General features: G+C 40.6%; 1 protein-coding gene across 1 annotated transcript in view; it reads left to right on the top strand.

Moving 5' to 3' along the window:
• Positions 1–19,452, top strand: part of LOC127580611 (mucin-2-like) — a 95,218-nt gene that overhangs the window by 33,832 nt on the left and 41,934 nt on the right. Inside the window, exons 24-33 of the mRNA XM_052034232.1 lie at positions 468–707; positions 802–958; positions 2,687–2,812; positions 3,177–3,318; positions 3,993–4,024; positions 5,350–5,400; positions 7,533–7,592; positions 11,788–11,847; positions 14,404–14,463; positions 19,185–19,244. Coding sequence (XP_051890192.1) covers positions 468–707; positions 802–958; positions 2,687–2,812; positions 3,177–3,318; positions 3,993–4,024; positions 5,350–5,400; positions 7,533–7,592; positions 11,788–11,847; positions 14,404–14,463; positions 19,185–19,244 — 988 coding nt within the window. The remainder of the gene's footprint in view (positions 1–467; positions 708–801; positions 959–2,686; positions 2,813–3,176; positions 3,319–3,992; positions 4,025–5,349; positions 5,401–7,532; positions 7,593–11,787; positions 11,848–14,403; positions 14,464–19,184; positions 19,245–19,452) is intronic.

A 19,452-nucleotide genomic window follows, 5' to 3' on the forward strand; every position in this document is an offset into this window, starting at 1 on the left:
TCATTTTTGACTCTTTTTGTAGGGCCAACAAACTTTAAACTTCAAAGCCAATTTAATACAAAATGAATTGTGACAAATTGTTTTATTTTTATTCTGTTTAAACAGCCAAGGTTACGGAATTTAGGAAGCTAAGAAATAGAAATGGTTGGAGCAAAAGAGGTTCTTTGCAATAGAGACAGAGGAGTTGGGAAATATTTAACTGCAGTGATTGAAGCCCAGCATTGCTGGGACAAGAATTCATAATAATAAGATGTGACCATGAAATAAGATTTTTTGGTCACCACATAAAATTCTATTTGAGCTCTCCAGGCCTCCAACTTAAATTCAAAGGGACTCTGGGGGAAAGTCCAGCCTTCATCATTCCCTTTGGTTTTTTTTCATTTCCTCTCAGATTTACAGCTGCACATTAGAATTGTCGTGTAGAATTTCTGAGTCAAAATGATGCAAAAATGTATTTTCACTTACAGAACAAAGTATGCGGACTGTGTGGGAATTTCAATGATGATGTTGCAGATGATCTAACAACAAAAGGAAATTCTTTAGTGACTAACACTGCACAATTTGGAAACAGTTGGAAATCTTCACTGTCTTGTTCAGATACATTGAATCAAACATTCCCTTGTGACAGAAACCCATACTGTTTAGCATGGGCTCAGAGGAGATGTGGCATAATGAAGGATGAAATGTTTCAAAAATGCCACAAAAGGGTGAGATAGCTTATCTTGAAATAAATAAATTTAAATCATTGTTAAACTGTTTGCAAAACCTGCTTTCTAATATTGTGATGATGCACTTTATCAGGTAAACCCAATCCCATACTATGATGCTTGTGTTCAAGAAGCTTGTGCCTGTGACATGGAAGGAAAATATCTGGGTTTCTGCACTGCTGTAGCTGTGTATGCAGAAGCTTGTAATAAAGCTGGGGTCTGTATTCAGTGGAGAACACCAGACTTGTGTCGTAAGTATTAAGTGCTACTGTAATAACTGAGAAGTAATTATTAGACTTACTGGATCAATGCATGTAATGTATATTTATTACACATTGCAAATTATGTTCTGGAATTTCTTTGAGAAGTGATAATAACAAATAATACTAAAGGAAAATTGTCTTCAGTGTACATCATTTTACTTCAGTGACCTACTTCCCTCCTTTCTATCAATGGTGTTGCTAACATTCTCTCATCAAAGACTTACTGCTGGGTGGCAGGAATCGGGCATTCTTGTATATAAATGGCACCCCTAGAGGAAAAGAAAATTCCTCCAGGTATCACAAAAACTTGGACCACTTCCCTACTGGGTTCGCTCATGTACATCAGACAGCATAAAACAATGCCTTGGACTTTGTAGTCAGCAGGAGTGAAGGAGTATCAGGAGCCATTCATTATACCTGCACTTACCCTGGGACTTTCTCCAGGGTTTTGCAATTGTGATTTGATAACCATTACAGCCATTTAAAGGTGTTCTGGGATCTGTGCGAACAGACAAAAATCACTGAATCTTTAAGAAATCAGATTAAGGAATTCCCGCTAGCAACATGGACCCAAAACCAGAAAGCAGAGGATAAAATGTCTCATTCAACATAAAATCATGTACAGAAATCAAAGACAGAAAATGGGATTGTGAATTAAAAGGGACTGAAAAACAAGTTTAAAAATCAAAGCAACTTTTAAATCGCTAACTGGAATTAAAGCTTGGTGGAATCCAAACAAAAGTTCATTTCCAGTGCCTCCTATGCACAAGCCCAATTTCTGTTGAGCTTAGTGGCTATCTAGTGAATAAGCAACAACTACACCCTCTTGGAGAGAAACAGTTAACGTTTCAGGTCTAAGACTCTTTAGCAAAACTGGGAAGGAGACAAAAGATGCGTGTAAAGCTATAGGGAGGGTCGGGGGAGGGGAGATGTCTCAGATATGAGGATAAGCTGTAAACAAGGTTATCTGGTCAATGAGTGAATGGGAGCAGTCTGAGTGAGAACATAGACAAAAGAAGCTAGGAGTTGCAAAATGTAAAGCAGAAAGACGTGCTCGGTTAGTCAGGCTGGATATGACCTCCACTCCCAGAGAGAGAAAAAAAAGAAAAAAAAATAGGAGGGAAAGTAAATAAGCAGGGCTAATATCACAGATGGAAGAATAACACAGACAGAGAAATCAAGTTAATTGAAGTAGTAGAGTTCAATACTGAGTCCAGCAGGCTGTAACATGTCCCGGTGGAAGATGGGGAGCTGTTCCATAAGATTTCATTACTGTCACTGTAAAAGATTTTGTAGGATTGGAGACTAGAAATCCATGTCAAGAGTTGGGCCTCATTGTAACAGCATAGGAGGGCACAGACCAAAAGGAGGTCTCCTCCACTTTGGGGAAACCAAATGCAGATTGGGTCACCACTTTGTTGAGCACCTGTGTTCAGTCCTTGCAGACAGCTCTGAGCTTCCCATTGTCTGCCAGTTAAATTCTCCATCCCACTCCCACTCTGACCTAATGTGCAGGTGTGAATGTTGTTAGCTTTTAATGACAGCGAACTGTCCCTACCCATTGTTCCCATTACAAGATTAAAGCTAATAGGCATTTGACTGACCATTAGCAACAGAAGGGGAAATCCACCAATCATGTGTAACAAGAAACATGGATCGTAAAACCTGAAACAAATCCCAGGTAGTAATGGAGAACTGTTCTGTTTTACATTGCAGCTGTGTACTGTGACTATTACAACTCTCCCAGTGAGTGCAGCTGGCACTATCAGCCTTGTGGAACAATAAGGACACAAACATGTTCTGACCACTTCATTGGAAAGAAATATTCTGCAGTTCTTGAAGGTTGTGCTTGAACATTGCCTTTTTTAGTTCTTTATCCACCCTGTGTATTATAAGATTGATTTTGTAACTGGTAATTATCTTGATTTATTATTTATACAGTTTATACAAACATAAAATGTTCTGTTTACATAGCGGAATATTTTTTAAACTGAGTGGTGGGTATTTGTGATACTTTAGAAATGATAGTTTTGAGAACTCTGATGGAGACATGACAAGATTAAATAAAATAATATGTACTGTTCTTACACAAAAAAAACAATGAAATCTCCTGAAGTATTATGGAGCTGTGGAGTGTTTATTAACCCAAGTTGCTAACCTGTCTGGTCAATGCTCTACTCTTATTATCACTTTCCATTTACTGCAGGTTGTTATGCAAGATGCCCTGAGAATGCTCCTTATCTGGATGAAAACAAAATGAAATGCGTTAACTTAACTGACTGTACTTGTTATTATAATGGCAAAATATTGCAGCCAGGCAGTAGAACAAGGAATGCTTGTGAAGAATGGTATCTATAAAAGCATCTTCTATTTTTTTCTGTTCACATCAGCAATGAATTAAAATGTGTTACTTTTTTTTTACAAAATTATTTACCTATAAAAAGCTATTTCAAGGGAATGTTTACAGTTGCCATTACTGTCACTATGAAGGATTTTGTAGGATTGGAGACCAGAAATCCATGTCAAGAATTGTATTCTTTTCCTAATGAATAATGATAGAAGTGAATTTCCTGAGGTTACAGACCCCTTGTGGGGCTCAATTCTGATGTGTTTGATAACTTGACGTCATGGGCAGCACTGTCTGCCACTTAGAGAGAAAGTACAATGGTGAGAGGAATAATGCAGAGGTGACATGGGGTGGTTGGTTGGTGGGTGTTCTTGTGAGACTGCAAATGAGGCACTTCTGCATGAATAGCTTTCATCTGGAGTTAATAAGAAATGGAAGGTGATCATTTTGTTTTCTTCTTAATTAGGCTAGCTCATTTATTTCTATTTTGAAATAATCACGAAATGAAATCTCCATTGCAGCGGTATTAAAGTTTGCTTTCACGATAACAGAAATTGTCAAGAAAGTAACAAACTGCCAAAGCAAAATTTCTAGTGGTAATTAGTATGCTAAGAAAGCAAGAACCATTTTATGCAATTCTTTCAATAACCTAAATCAATCTGCAACCTTTTGCAGTGAATGCAAGAATGGAAAAGTCACATGCAGAGGTTTGTAAATATTTTAATTATTTACCTGCATAATAGACACTGTTACAGAATTGTTATATCACTGTGTTTATGGTGGTACACAAAGCCTGGACAACCATTGGGCCAGCCACCTGTGATGCTGACACTGTCTAAATTGGGAGGGTCAGGGGAGGCCAACTAATTAAGCTATCAGCAGCAGCCACCTGCACTGCATGGGTTGCATGAAAGGATCCAGAAAGACCTCCTCAAGATTTTTACTTTCTTTCAAGATCCAGGCCTGATGACTCACTGCCAGGTAACAGGCACTGAAAGGGGTTAAATTAAGCCATGCTGTTTGTCAATCATCAAAAAATGGCCAAGAAATCAATTTAAGGAGGCATTCCTCATGGCACTCTAGGCCTTTTGAATTGTCAGGCTGCCCAACTAATGACTTTAAGGAGGCCCCTTGGAGGTTGACATCACAGAGGTAAGCCTTTCTTTTAAAATTACCTTCATATTGGGCTTGGAGGAGCAGGAGTGCTCACTCTCACTCCAAGGCACCACTATGGCATGACGGCCCCCAGGACTAGCTCCCTCCATTCAACCCTATTCTGCGATATAGCTGGGGTGAATGTTGGTGAGGAAGCTGAGCCACACCAATTCTGCAGGAACCAGAAGACCTATCCTTGGAGGTTAGACAGATACCATTACATTCTGAATAACAAAACAAGGTCCAGAAAATTCACAACATGAAAACATCAGGTTGATCTTAAAATTATTGTAGTCACACCACTGATTTCACACCAACCATATTCCTACTTTGCTCTGCTAAGAGGGAGTTAAAGGTAGTATCCCAACAATGCTTTGTCGGGTGTGTTATGGGGTGTGCATTCAAAAGACTATGAATTTTTGATTTCCACATTTAAGATTTTTCAGAGATGGCTATTAATGTTAAATAATGAAAGTTATCTTCCAAAATGCTATTCATGTTATAAACGTAAAGATTTCTACCTGAGAACTTTGAGCTACAGTTTGTCTTTGTGAATCAGGTCAGTGTGGATCTGCTGGTGGTAAATTTTCAGTGAACATTGGATGCTAATATTTCCAATAACATTAATATTACAAGCAAATTTACTTGACAAATCCAATAATTTTTAATTTGGAGCTAATGTTAAGGGCATTAAACAGCTCTCTTCTCCCTATTGAAACAATTTTACTGAATAGAGTGGGATGGAAGTGAACAGATTTCATTTTTCCAACTTCTGTGCTTGGCTACATGCAGCAGATAAGCAAGTCTTTAAAGCTGAAACAGACTCAGAATCTTAGCAAGCAGTGTTGTTGGTTAAAATATTTCTCTTGCTCCATAGAAATCACACCAACGGAAATACCAACTACATCAGTCACCAGCTACACACCTGGTAAGAGACAGCCATTTATACCTTGCATCAAATTGTCTCTAGAAGTGCATTATCTCATAATTTGATTAGCCCACGACAGGCCGATGTCAGGCTCATCAAAAAAGTATTACCCCATAGGATCAAATGGTGAATGGTAAAAATTGGTTGCAAAATTGCTTCAGTGGCAGGAAATAAAGGATAATGTTTATTGAATGTTTTTGTGATTGGAAACTGTAATCAGTGGCTTTCAACATGGCTCAGTACTTGGTATCTTGATTATCTTTTAATATATATTAATGATTTAGAGTTAAATGAAGGGGTTATGAATAAGTTGTTTGCAGGTGTTAGAAACATTTGCTGTGGGATTGATGAGGAAGACAATAAATTACAAGAAGGTATAACTGATCTAGAAGATTAGTAGCAAAGTGGCAAAGGGAACTTAATCCAGAGAAATATGAGGTAACGCACTAAGCAAACATCAGCAAGCAACGACAGTGCATAATAATTGGTGAGGCGTTGATTGATGTGTAAGAACAAAGGGACCTCAGGTTGTATGTCCACAAATCCAGAAAGGACCATAAGGTGGTTGAAAAAGGCACAGGGAATGCGTTCTTTTATTAGCTGATGTACAAAATAAAAGTACAGGGAAGTTAAATTAGAACTGCATAGAATGCTAATTAGACCGTAGCCCCTGCTGCATACACGTCTGGCCACAAGATTACTGGAACAATGTGATTTTACTGAAAGAGGAAATTTACAAGGGTGTTGTCAGGACTGGAAAGACTGGTTAATATAGGAGCAAAGGTGGCTCAAGGGAGATTTAACTGGTATATAAATATTGACAAACCAGAGAGAGTGAAAAAAACCAAAGGGCATATATTTAAAGTAATTGCTATAACGATTAGAAGGGAGACGAGGAAACTTTTTTCACACAGAGGATGATTGGGTGCTGGAACTCACAATCTGGTAGAGGCAAAAACCCACCTGAATTTAAAAAAAAATACATGGTTGTGTACTTTAAGGACTGTGATCTGTAGGGATATTCACCAAGTGCTGGTGGCTGCCTGGCTCTTCGACACACGTAGACATAATGGGCCAAATGGCCTCATGCCGTAAGTTTTTTGTGATTCCATATCTCACTGGCTGTCTGTAATGGAGAGTCAGGTATAATGGTCAGGACATTTCCAGGGCAGGCTCTGGGCTCTGTCTGTCTTTGACGACCAGCTTTACACACCAAAAGTAAAAAAAAATAAAGGAAAGAAAACTAACTGAAGCCATACAAAAACATTTAAAGCTAATTCAAGCATTCAAGAAAAACAGAATTTTTAAAACCTGTTTTCCCTTTTGCCTGACTGCTCCTCATTGAAGTCAGTGTATAGAGGTGAATTCTGTGCATTGCCAGGAAACCCGACAAGATTGGGCACTGCTGCTGGAATGCATGGGGAATTACACAAGCAGTTCTGATCAAACTACAGTCAGCATAATCCAGGCCAGTCTGATGCTGGATCAGTCATGCAGTCAAATATTGTGATGCCTTAATATTCGTTTCCCTTTTATCATGAAATTGCATGAGTAGAATCTGATCTGTATTTTGTAGATGTGTAACTTAATTGCCATCAAACTTATGACAGCTGTTATGCCCTTGCTCCACAACATGTTTAAGATTGTAAGTGATTCTTTATCAAAGGAAAACTAACAGTTTAATCTCTAATCTCACTGGATAACTGCAAGTGTGAGAGTGTGAATGTGGTGATAAAAATTCCTGCAGTAAATATTTAATTGACAGGATCTCTCATCGACCCTGGATACTTCTGTGCAGTTCAGCCCTGCAGGGATAACAAAAATGACACCTGTATGAATGCCAGGAATGCTGCCAAGTTCCTTGTCTAATTGTGCGGTTTATCTGGACATATGTCAACTGGATCTTTCTGCTGGAAAGAATGTGATTATTTCTTCAACAGCACACACAATCCACCAGACAATACCAGCAAATAGTGCATATTAGGTCCAATTGTATTCTCCCTTTGGGGAAATAATTCAGCTGTGCAAATGGTAGAAAGAAATCAGTAAGTTACATTGATACAATTTTTGTGTTTGACTGCATGTGCCTCTTAAACTAAGTCTTTAAACCTTAAATTATTTTCTTTGTGTAGAAACGACAGAATCAATGGAGGTAACAGCCGCAACCTCATCAACCACCAGCTACATATCTGGCAAGTGACAGAAATTTATACCTTGCAACAAGTTTGTCTTCACATTATTTCTGTCTGCATGTGTTTACCTTTGAGTGGGAAACTAATTATGTTAAATCTGAAATTTACCTCCTGAATTGCTTTGGAAATCTTTGTACTCTGGCATTTAAGTTGCATCTAATGAAAAGCTTTTTGGAAACTGGGCTCCTGGCACAGTTTAAATCACAGTCAGGAATCTGAATCATAAAATCACAGAAATAGGATGCTACTCAGCCCATCATGCCCAGGCTAACCAAAATTGGAGGTATTTAGGTTATTCCCAATTTCCAGACCTTGATTTGTAGTCTTGGAGGTTATGGATCTTCAAGTGCTCATTCAGATACATTTTCAATGTAATGGGGGACACTCTCTCCGTTACCCTTTCAGGCAGAGAATTCTGGACACCCATTGATCTTTGGATAGAAATAATTTTCCTCAACTCTCCACCAATCCTTGTCAGATTAACAAATCCATGACTTCTTGTTATGCACCTCTCAACTGAAGCAAAATGTTCTTCTTAAGCAATCCCTCAGGATCAAGGATGACTGGCTTCCACTCTGGCTCTGTGGGTCTGGGGTGGCCAATGAAACCAATGTGGGAACCACAGACCTTTCTTCAGATGGGGCAGGAGGTAGCTGATAGGGCAGTTGGGTGGAGACACGAGCAGCAGATGCTGGAATGTGGAACAAAAAACAAGCTGCTGGAGGAACTCAGTGGTCAAGCAGTGTCTGCGGAAGCAAAGAGATGGTCAACATTTTGGATCGAGATCCTGCATCAATTAGGTGGGCTTCTATGTGCTCATGATACATAGATTTGATATTCTCATACCATCCCAAATACTCATTCTCCACTTTGAAAGGTCATGGACCAGAAGTTCCCAGAGTCAGTGGGGATGTTGCATTTAAGGGAAGCTTTGAGAACATCCTTGGATCTTTTTCTCTGTCCATCTGGAAATCTTTACCAGGATAAGAGTTGGAATAGAGTATCTGTTTCAGGAGACACAAGAAACTGCAGACGCTGGAATCTGGAGCAACACACAAAGTGCTGAGGAACGCAGCAGGTTAAGCCACCTAACCTGCTGAATTTCTCCAATGCTTTGTGTGTTGCTCTCTGTTTCAGGAGTCTGGTGTCGGCAATGCAAATGATGTGGCCCTAATTACATTCAATGTTGGGGGTGTTGACCTGTTAAAATAGCTCCTTCCTCTTCACACTTCCAGGGCCTCCCATTGTTTTCTACACTTCAGTTAAATCTTCTCTCAGTTTCCATTGTTCAAAATGGGATAACCCCTACCAAGCTAGTCTCTTTTCATATCTAGCCCTGGCAACATTCTTGTAAAACTCCTTTGTACCCTCTATAGCTTTCACATCCTTCTTTCTTAACCATATTGCCTCCCTAATCTCCTGCATTGTGGGATCTATGGATGTACAATCCAAGATCTCCACACTTCTCAGAATAATTGTGCATTCCTTTGCCTCGTTTTCCCCTTTTTAATCCAATTGCCACTTTCCTGAAAATCTGTCAGTACTTGCCACTTGGCACTTTGTATGTTAGCAAATTGTTTGACACTTAATTTGCCTCAAATGCATTACCCTCCTTTTACCACTGAAAAAAATACAATCAAGTTTGTCAATCACAACCTTCTCAAAACATATCCAAGCTGAGAGTCTTCAATTATTTTGTGTCTCTCCAACGTACTTCTCCAAACTTTAACCAACAATTTGCCCATCACTTATATTAGGCTGACTGTTTACTCCATGTATCCCTTTTAATGTGCTCCAAATGAGTAGTTTTCCATTCCTCTAGTACCATATGTGGTTGCCAAATATTTTTTATGCACCCTCATTACACTCCTAGTTTTCATTTTCCTCTCACCTCTGTACCTTTCTGTACTTCTCACTTTTGTGCAGTCTTGAGCTCTTGTTATCTGTCACCTTTCCTCTTGTTTGCTTTATCCTACCTCGTATTTAGCCAAAATTCCATCAGAGTCTGGATTTGTAAGATTCCACTTTTCTTTTATTGCAAACATATTTGGTCTGAGCCTCGCATTCTCTGTGAACTCTTCTAACTGCTCTGACACTTACATATCTTCTAATAACTGTTTACAGTCCAATTTTGCTAAATTATGTGCCAACCTTAAAAACTTCCTTAAGGACATTTATTCCTTGTATATTTTTCTTTTCCATAATCATGCTCTCCCTATACCAGCCTTTCAATTCTCCAGGTTTGCTCCATTAAACTAAGTTCAATATTGCTCTTTCTTGCTGGGTTTGCTAAAATTATTGTATTCCATTTGTAGCCTCATTATAACTTCTTCACAACTTACTTCCCTCCCTACGTTTGTGTCATCAGCAGATTTAGAAACTATATATCTGGTCCATTCTTCTGAGTCATTTATATAAATTGTAAAATGTTGAGGCTCCAGCACATCCCTCTTGCGAACTATACCTCCATCCCACATGTAGTCTCGACCACCAAGGAGGAAAAGGTCATTAGGCACATGGGAACTCTGCCATCTGCAGATACTCTTCTAGATCATGCACCATTCTAACATGGAAGCATAGCTTTGCTGCTCCACCATCGCTGGGTCCAACGCCCAGAACTCTCCCCTTAACTACATTGTGGGAGTAACTACACCATTTGGACTGTAGCAGATTAAGAAGACATTTCTGATAACCTTTTCCTCAACTAGGGGTGAGTAATCCATGAAGCTCGGTCATGTCCAAATCTTGTGAATAAGCATTAAAATAATCATTCTTCTGTCTAAATAGGAGAACAATATTGTACACACTATTTCAGATGCGATCTCACCAATGACCTATATTAATAAAGTATAACCTCCCTGCATTTTTATTCATCTCCCAAAGAAATAAGTAGTAACATTCTTGCATCACCTACATTCTTGCATCACCTACATTCTGTGAATCATGCATGAAAAAACCCAATCCTTCTGCATCTCCGCAGATTAAGAGGATGGTTCAGTTAACCTCTTCTTCAACTGGGAATGAGTAATCCATGTTGTTCAGTCATGTTCAAGTCCTGTGAATCCATCGAACCTCCTCCCTCCCCTCCCCTCCCCACCCCACCCCACCCCACCCACCAACTCCACCATCCCCATCTCTCCTTTCTAGGCAACTTAAAATTATGCACTTGATCTTTCAATGATTGCAGTGCGGGAATGTAGCAAAATGCTGGACATAAACAAGCAATGCTATCAAACATTGGACAGCTTTGATATTCTACTAAATTGTGCAACTGCCATATCATGAAGTATAGTAGAGTGGATGGTGGAGTCAGTTACCCTCACAATGTTTAAGAAGTATCTGGATGAGCACTTGAATCACCAAGGTATTGAAGGCCACAGACCAAGTGCTGGTAAATGAGAAGAGTATAGATAAGAACTAGATAGTCAGTATGGACATGGTAGGCTGAGGGCCTGTTTCTGTGCTGTATGAATCTATGGTTCTTTTGCCTTCACCTCCTGGGCAAGCATAGGATTGCCTGCCTAATAAGGCAATGTACTGTCCACAAACTAACTCAGATTCTATCCTTACACTTATCCTTTAGTTTGATTACAAGCAGCAAAAAAGCAAGTTGTTCAATCTGATACAGACCCACAGATTCAAGAGGCAGTGTAATATTTTGATTGAAATATTTTGTGCTCCACAGAATCAACATCACCAATAGAGGAACTTACTACAAGTGCATCAAGCACCAGCTTCACAACAAGTGACTTACATTTTGTACCATGTCCAGTTGTGCATTGTTTTCTAACTCCATGTAGTCTGTCACTGAGAAAGAGACAAAGTGCATCCTTCACTTTTTCAAATCATCCCTTCAAAATATTAATGCCAGAAATGTTTTTAGTCACTGATCTGTCTGTATATTGGAACCAAGAGGGCAGCTTTGAGGAAAGTGTGCTCGTAACCCAATATTTAGTGGAATGGGATGCAAGTAAAGAATTTGTTACCAACTGACACCAAATATCTGGGTAGCCCCTTTGGTATTTGCCAAGTGAGGAAACAGATCACTATAAACCAACATGTTGTTAACAGATACATAAAGGATATATTTTTAACTTAGCCACATGGAAAGTCAATACACTTAGTACAAACTCTGATACAAAACCTTACTGAGCAGTGTTATAGAATTAAAGGTATTTCTTTTTCTGCAATACAGAAACAACATCACCGACAGAGATACAGACTGCAACAACATCCACCACCAGCTACATACCAGGTGAGTGATTACTGTTTATACCTTTCACCTTTGGTGGAATATGAGGCAAATCAGGAATTGGGCACCAACTGACACATTAATTTACATAAACTTCCATGACCAAATTCTTGACACATGCCCCAGGAAGGGAAGTTCCAGGTGAGGAAGATATATTAGTCATTGCAAATAAAATGTTTCAGTTATCTGAAACAATTTGCTTACTATTGATGCTGAGAATGTAAAACAATATCAACAAATAAGAGAGGGTCAAGCAGTCAATTCATTCACTCTATCATGCAGGTTCAACTGTAAATCCCTAACAATTGCTCACTATTTCTAGCACTGGTTCAGGGCTCATCACTATTTCTTTTGATGTCTATTAGGAATCAAAAAACTTTTTGATAATTTCTATAATAAGATAATGATAAAATCTCTAATAGATTAATGATAGCAGCTATCATTTGGCTCCATCAACAGCTTATCACCACAGCAACCCTGGCTAGCCTTGCTATTATCAGAGATCTGCCCCGTCCATCCCTCTCCCACCATTACTGCAACTTAAATCTAACTTCCCTTCTCTCTTTCCCAGTTAAGGTGAATGGACCTTGACCTAAAATATTAATCTGTTTCTCTTTCTACACATGTCGCCTGACCTGAGGTTTTTCCAGCATTTTCTCTTTTTATTTCAGATTCCCAGCATTTGTAGATATTTTGTTATTTTAATTAAGCCTGAGGATTGGGAAAATTTCAGATTTCAGCAAAGAAGGATCAGGAAATTGGAAAGGGAAAGCAGATTATGAAAGTATCTAGTAACAACATAAAAGCATATTGTAAAAAAACTTCTGTGATACCTTGAAAAGAAAAAAAGCTTAACTCCCATTTTTGTGGGTCCCTTTCAGATTCAGGAGAAGTTATATGGAGAAATAAGGAAATGACAAATAAATTGAAGAAATATTACATGTCTTTCTTCACAGCACTAAGAAGGGAGGCAGCATGTTGGCCTTTATAGAAAGGATTTCAGTACAAGAGTAATCATGTCTCATGGCACCTGGAAAGCTTTGCAGTGGGCTGTTTCCCTCCCTTAGGAAATACAGTGGGTGTAATGCAACAAAGGTTCACCTGATTTATCCCTCTTATGATTGGGAGAAGAGGGGACTTTGTTGTCTGAGTAGAGATTAAGTAGATTAGACCTGCACACTCCTGAATTCAGAAGAATGAGGGGTGATTTCAATGAAACAAACAAAATTCTTATCGGGTTTAACACAGTTGATGTAGGGACGAAGCTTCACATCTGAAATATCCAGAAACAGAACTGAGACTTCACTGCTTCAAAGTAAGACATTGGTCATTCAGGAATGAGAATGGAGAGAAAGGTTTTCACCCAGAGGGTAGTGAATCGTTGGAAATCTCCCTGCAGATGTGCTGTTGACACTCAGTCACAAAGTGTATTTAAGGCAGAGATCAACAGATTTTCAGTTACGAAGGGAAATGGAATTAGTGCAGGGAAGTGGTGCTGAAGTTAGAGATATTATCTCATGGTGGAGCAGCGATGTGGCCAAATGGCCTGCTCCTGCTTCTATTTCTTATGTTTTTGCGTTCAGCACAACATTTCTTTCACTCCTCTATCTCAGTTATTCTTTCTTCAGTGTTTGCTCTTAAAGTACATACTGTATATCTCTGGGCATCATTTTAACCTACAAGGCAGCTTTTAAGAAACTCTGATGCCAACATTGCATTTAGTGGATTAGCATTTGCAATAGGAATTAAACACAATTGAAATTATTAATATATGGCCCTAGCAATGTGTCATTGTTGAATGGCTGGCAGATCTGAGGCTTCCAGTAGTGTTTAGTGCATGAGGGTGTGGTGGAGCATCTGAATGTTTGGTATGAGTCTTGATTGATTGAGATTGTTGTTAGATGAATGATAGATGTGATGAATTGAACATGGCCAGAGTCCAGTGATGCAGTTCTTCAGATATAGCATTGAGAACATCTATTGATTGAACTTGAGCGTGGAACTTCTTGTCTTGCTTTACATAAATCCTTGGAGCTACATACTGGCATTGTCTTCCAGGGTTACCTCCAGTTTTCTCATAACGTACAAGCTCTCCCAGCCTGAGAGTAGAATGTATCTCTTCCCATTTAATCCTAATGCTTTGAGACCCCAGCACAACATCCAACTTCCTTGGAACACATTTATCCCTAATCTTCACTGATTTCCAGGAAAGCCTTCACTTGGAGAACCCCAGCCAATGTGCTATTCCTTTAAGAGGAACTTTTGAGCTTTAAGCAGTGCAGTTTAGCCTCAACCGGAATGAGTTTCACTCAGTGTTGGACCCTGCTGATCCATTAGCCAATGATCCATGCAGTTTGCACAGACCTGAAGCTAAAATGAGAATAATTAGCAGTCAGCACAATCTTGGTCTGCTGTCTGCATTATAATGAACCTGAGCTGACTGATTGTGTTTCTCTCTCCCTGTGCCTTGGGGAGCATCAGTTTCAACCTAAAGGTCTTTAAACCCAACGCAGGCGAGCAGTGTATGTAGCTGACTGTAATTCTTTTCACGATCTCCAGAAACAACCTCAACAACAGAGGTATTGACTACAACTACCTCAACAAGCAGCTATGCAGCTGGTAAGAGGCAGCAGTTTATACCTTGTACCAAGTTTGTTTACACAAGAACTCTGAGTTCTAATTCATTGGAATTAGGTCTCTGGCACTGAGCCTGGTGTGTGGCGCAGAAGGGAAGGGGGGAGAAGAGGAGAATGGTAGTGATAGGGGATTCAATAGTAAGGAGATTCCATGGATGTGAATGAGACTCCTGGATGGTATGTTGCCTCCAGGGTGCTAGGGTCAGGGACATTTCTGATCTGGTCCACAATATTCTGAAGGGAGAGGGCAAACAGCGAGAGGTCATGGTACATATTGGCACCAATGACATAGGTAGGAAAAGAGATGAGGTCCTGAAGAGGGAATATATGGAGTTAGGTAGGAAGCTGATAAGCAGGACCTCAAGGGTAGTAATCTCTGGATTGCTGCCTGTGCCACGCACCAGTGAGGGTAAGAATAGGTTGATTTGGCAGATGAATGCATGGCTGAGGAGTTGGTGCAGGGGGCAGGGTTTCAGATTTGTTGATCATTGGGATCTCTTCTGGGGAAGGTACAACCTGCACAAAAGGGATAGGTTACACCTGAACTGGAAGGGGACCAATATTTTTGAGGGCAGGTTTGCTCCAGCTGTTGGTGAGGATTTAAATTAGTTCAGCAGGGGGATGGGAACCCGACTGATAGGTCAGAGGTTGGTGCATTTAGTGTACAAGTAGATGCAGCGTGTGGAAAGACTAAGGAAGGACAGGCAGTTGAAAGGGCAAAATTACAGTCAGTTGGATGGGCTGAAGTGTGACTACTTTAATGTGAGAAGTATCAAGAGCAAGGGTGATGAACTGAGAGCATGGGTAAGTACATGGAACTACGATATGATGGCCATTACAGAGACTTGGCTGTCACAAGGGCAGGAATGGCTGATGGATATTCTGTGGTTTAGATATTTCCAAAGGGATAGGGACGGAGGTAAAAGAGGTGATGGAGTGGCTTTGCTGATCAGGGACAGTGTCACAGCTGTAGGAAGGGAGGATATCCTGGAGGGATCATCTACTGAGCCAGTGTGGGTAGAAGTCAGAAACAGGAAGGGAGCAATCACTCTAATGGGAGTATTCTACAGACCCCCCAATAACAGCAGAGACACTGAGGAGCAGATTGGGAGGCAGATTTTGGAGAAGTGCAAAAATAACAAGGTTGTTGTCATGGGTGATTTCAACTTCCCTAATATTGATAGGCACCTTCTTAGTGTAAAGGGGATAGATGGGGCAGAATTTGTTAGGTGTAGCCAGGAAGAATTCCTGACACAGCATGTGGACAGGCTGACTAGAGGAGAGGCCATACTGGACTTGGTACCAGGCAATGAGACTGATCAGGTTTCTGATCTCTTGGTGGGAGAACATTTTGGAGACAGTGACCATATCTCTTTGACCTTTACCATAGCCTTGGAGAGGGATAGGAGCAGATGATATGAGAAAGTATTTAACTGGGGGAGGGGGAATTATGATGCTACTAGGCAGGAACTTGGGAGCAAAAGTTGTGAACAGATGTTCTTGGGGAAGAGCACAACGGAAGTGTGGAGGTTGTTTAGGGAGTACTTGCAGGGGGCTCTGGATTGTTTGCCCCATTGAGGCAGGGTAAGGATGGTGGAGTGAAGAAACCGTGGTTGACAAGAGACGTAGAATATCTTGTCAAGAGAAAGAAAGAAGCTTACCTAAGGTTTAGAAAGCATGCATCAGACAGAGCTCTGGAGAGTTACAAGGTAGCCAGGGGGAGCTTAAGAATGGACTTGGGAGAGCTAGAAGGGGGCATGAGAAGGCCTTAGCAAGCAGGATTAAAAAAACCCCAAGGCATTCTACACGTATGTGTAGAATAGGAGGATGACTAGAGTGAGGGTAGGACCAATCAGGGATAAAAGAGGAAACATGTGCCTGGAGTCAGAAGAGGTAGGGGAGGTCCTTAAAAGATACTTTGCTTTGGTATTCACCAGAGGGAGAGACCTTGATGTTTGTGAGGATAGCATACAACAGTCTGATACGCTAAGGCATGTTGACGTTAGGAAAGAGGATGTGCTGGAACTTTTGGAAAAACATTAGGATAGATAAGTCACCAGGGCTGGACAGGATATATCCAAGGTTGTTACGGGAAGCAAGGGAAGAGATTGCTGTGACTTTGGCAATGATCTTTGCATCCTCAGTGGCGACAGGAGTAGTGACAGATGATTGGAGGGTGGCAAATGTTGTTCTTTTGTTTAAGAAAGGGAGTCAGGATAACCCTGGGAATTACAGACCAGTGAGTCTTACTGGAGAAGATTCTTAGAGACAAGATTTATGGGCATTTAGAGAAGCATAGGCTGATTAGAGACAGTCAGCATGGCTTTGCGAGGGGCAGGTTGTGCCTCATGAGCCTAATTGAATTCTTTGAGGATGTGACAAAGCACATTGATAAAGGTAGCGTAGTGGATGTGGTGTACATGGACTTTAGTAAGGCGTTTGATAAGGTTTCTCATGGAAGGCTCATTCAGAAAGTCAAGAGGCATGGGATCCAGGGAAACTTGGCTGTGTGGATTCAGATTTGGCTCGTCCATAGAAGACAGAGGGTGGTGGTAGATGGAGCGTATTCTGCCTGGAGGTCAGTGACCAGTGGTGTTCCACAGGGATCTGTTCTGTGATTTTTATAAATGACTTGGATGAGGATGTGGAAGGGTGGGTTAGTAAGTTTGCTGATGATATGAAGGTTGATGGTGTTGTGAATAGTGTAGAAGGTTGCTGTAAGTTATAATAGGACATTGATCGGATGCAGAGCTGGGCTGAGAAGTGGCAGATGGAGGTCAACCCAGAAAAGTGTGAAGTGATACACTTTGGAAGATTGAATTTGAAGGCAGAATACAAGGTTAATGGCAGGACTCTTAGTGGTATGGAGGAACAGAGGAATCTTGGGGTCCACATCCATAGATCCCTCAAGGTTGCTGTGCAGGTTGATAGGGTTGTTAAGAAGGCGTATGGTGTGTTGGTCTTCATTAGTCGGGGTATTGAGTTCAAGAGCTGTGGGGTGATGTTGCAGCTCTATAGAACTCTGGTCAGACCACACTTGGAGTATTGTGTTCAATTCTGGTCACCTCATTATAGGAAGGATGTAGAAGCTTTCGAGAAGGTGCAGAGGAGATTTACCAGGATGCTGCCTGGATTGGAGAGCATGTTTTATGAGGATAGGTTAGCTAGGGCTTTTCTCTTTGTAGAGAAGGAGGGTGAGAGGTGACTTGATAGAAGAATACAAGATGATAAGAGGCATAGATCAAGTGGACAGTCAGATACTTTTTCCCAGGGCAAAAATGGCTAACATGAGGGGCCATAATTCTAAGGTGATTGGAGGAAGGTATAAGGAGGATGTTAGGGGTAAGTTTTTTACACAGAGAATGGTGGGTGCATGGAACGCACTGCCAGCAGAGGTTTTGAGGCAGATACATTTGGGACATTTAAGAGACTCTTAGATAGCCACATGAATGATAGAGAAATGGAGGGCTTTGTGAGAGGGAAGGATCAGATAGATCTTCAAGCAGGATAAAATGTCGGCACAACATCGTGGGCTGAAGAGCCTGTACTGTGCTGTAATGTTCTATGTTCTATTGGGTGTGTTATTCAGAAAGCAGCAAACTAAAACTTTCACAAATCTGTCCCAGACATTCTTTTCTAATTGTAAGTTTTAGAAATAATCCAGCACTGGATTTTCTGTTGTAAATGCCAGACAGCTTGTTGAGAATTATGTTTCTAAGACTGGTTTCACCTGAGTTTGTCACCAGTTGACAGATTATTCAGTGATGTACATGAATTGCCACAAGGACATTCATGATATGTCTTCCCAGAGAGTGAAGCTCTGAAATGGAAGAGGTATTCTTTTGTTCATTTTGATAAAACAACATATCCTCAGTTTTGAAAATACTTGTCACTTATTGCTGAAGCAGGGCACCCCAAACAGTGAGCAAGTCGAGGTGGTCAGTAGTGTATCATTAGCAGTTTCAGGAGTGGGTCCACTGCCTCGTCATTCAGCCAAAGACAAGGCATGGAGTTTCTGTGGTTAGGGAGCAGGTGCTGCATGTTTCCATAACACATTATCACAAAATCACAGAGGCAGTCAGGGGTCTGTGTTGTTGGGAGCAGACTTGGGATAGTAAACTTCATCTAGAAGAGGTGTGAGGGACCTGGGATTGAACAGTTTTACGGGGCGGGGGCAGGGGGATGGGTTTGGTGACTGAGGCCTTATAAGATCTCACCACTTCACAAGTCCTGCAACCCTGAGTCCTGATGCAGGATTTCGACAGGAAACATCGATAATTTCTTTCCTCCACAGATACTGCTCGACCTGCTGAGTTCCTCTAGCAGATTGTTTGTTGCTCATGATTATGTGCTTCCAGAAGGTAAAGTGAGAATATGTATTGCTGTGGAATTTGCTTCCACAGGAAGCTTTGGAGCCCCAGTCACTGAATATATTTAATAAAACAGACAAACTTCTAGTCCCAAAGTTCTCAAAGGGGATGGGGAGAAATAGATAACCAGCCATGACCACATTGAATGGCAGAACAGGCTCAAAAGGCTAAATTATCTACTCCTACTGTTATTTACCATGTTTCTATGCACCACAGACACATTAGCCAAGGATTTCTTTCTGCTTGCAAATGTGTAGCAGAAAAGTAAGCCTTTGAATGATGCAAATTCATAGAATCTCACTGTGTAATTTAAATCCTTTGTTTTTCCCTTTAGAAACAACTCCACTGACGGAGATACTAACCACAACATCATCTACTACCAGCTACGTAGCAGGTGAGTGACAGTGGGTTTATAACTTGCACAGTCAGTCTCCAAGGGTGCCTGATTCATTACTTCTGTCAATGAGCAGGTAAGAAAATATGGCTCTGGTTCTGTGTCAGATTATTCTTTCTAATTGATTGCTTTAGAAAGGATGGCATCGTTAGAATAATGTTGCATCTTAAAGGGCAATATTTAGGAAATTTTGTTGCTAACATGACAT

This window comes from Pristis pectinata, chromosome 19 (assembly GCF_009764475.1).
Source record: "Pristis pectinata isolate sPriPec2 chromosome 19, sPriPec2.1.pri, whole genome shotgun sequence".
Lineage (NCBI taxonomy): Eukaryota > Metazoa > Chordata > Chondrichthyes > Rhinopristiformes > Pristidae > Pristis > Pristis pectinata.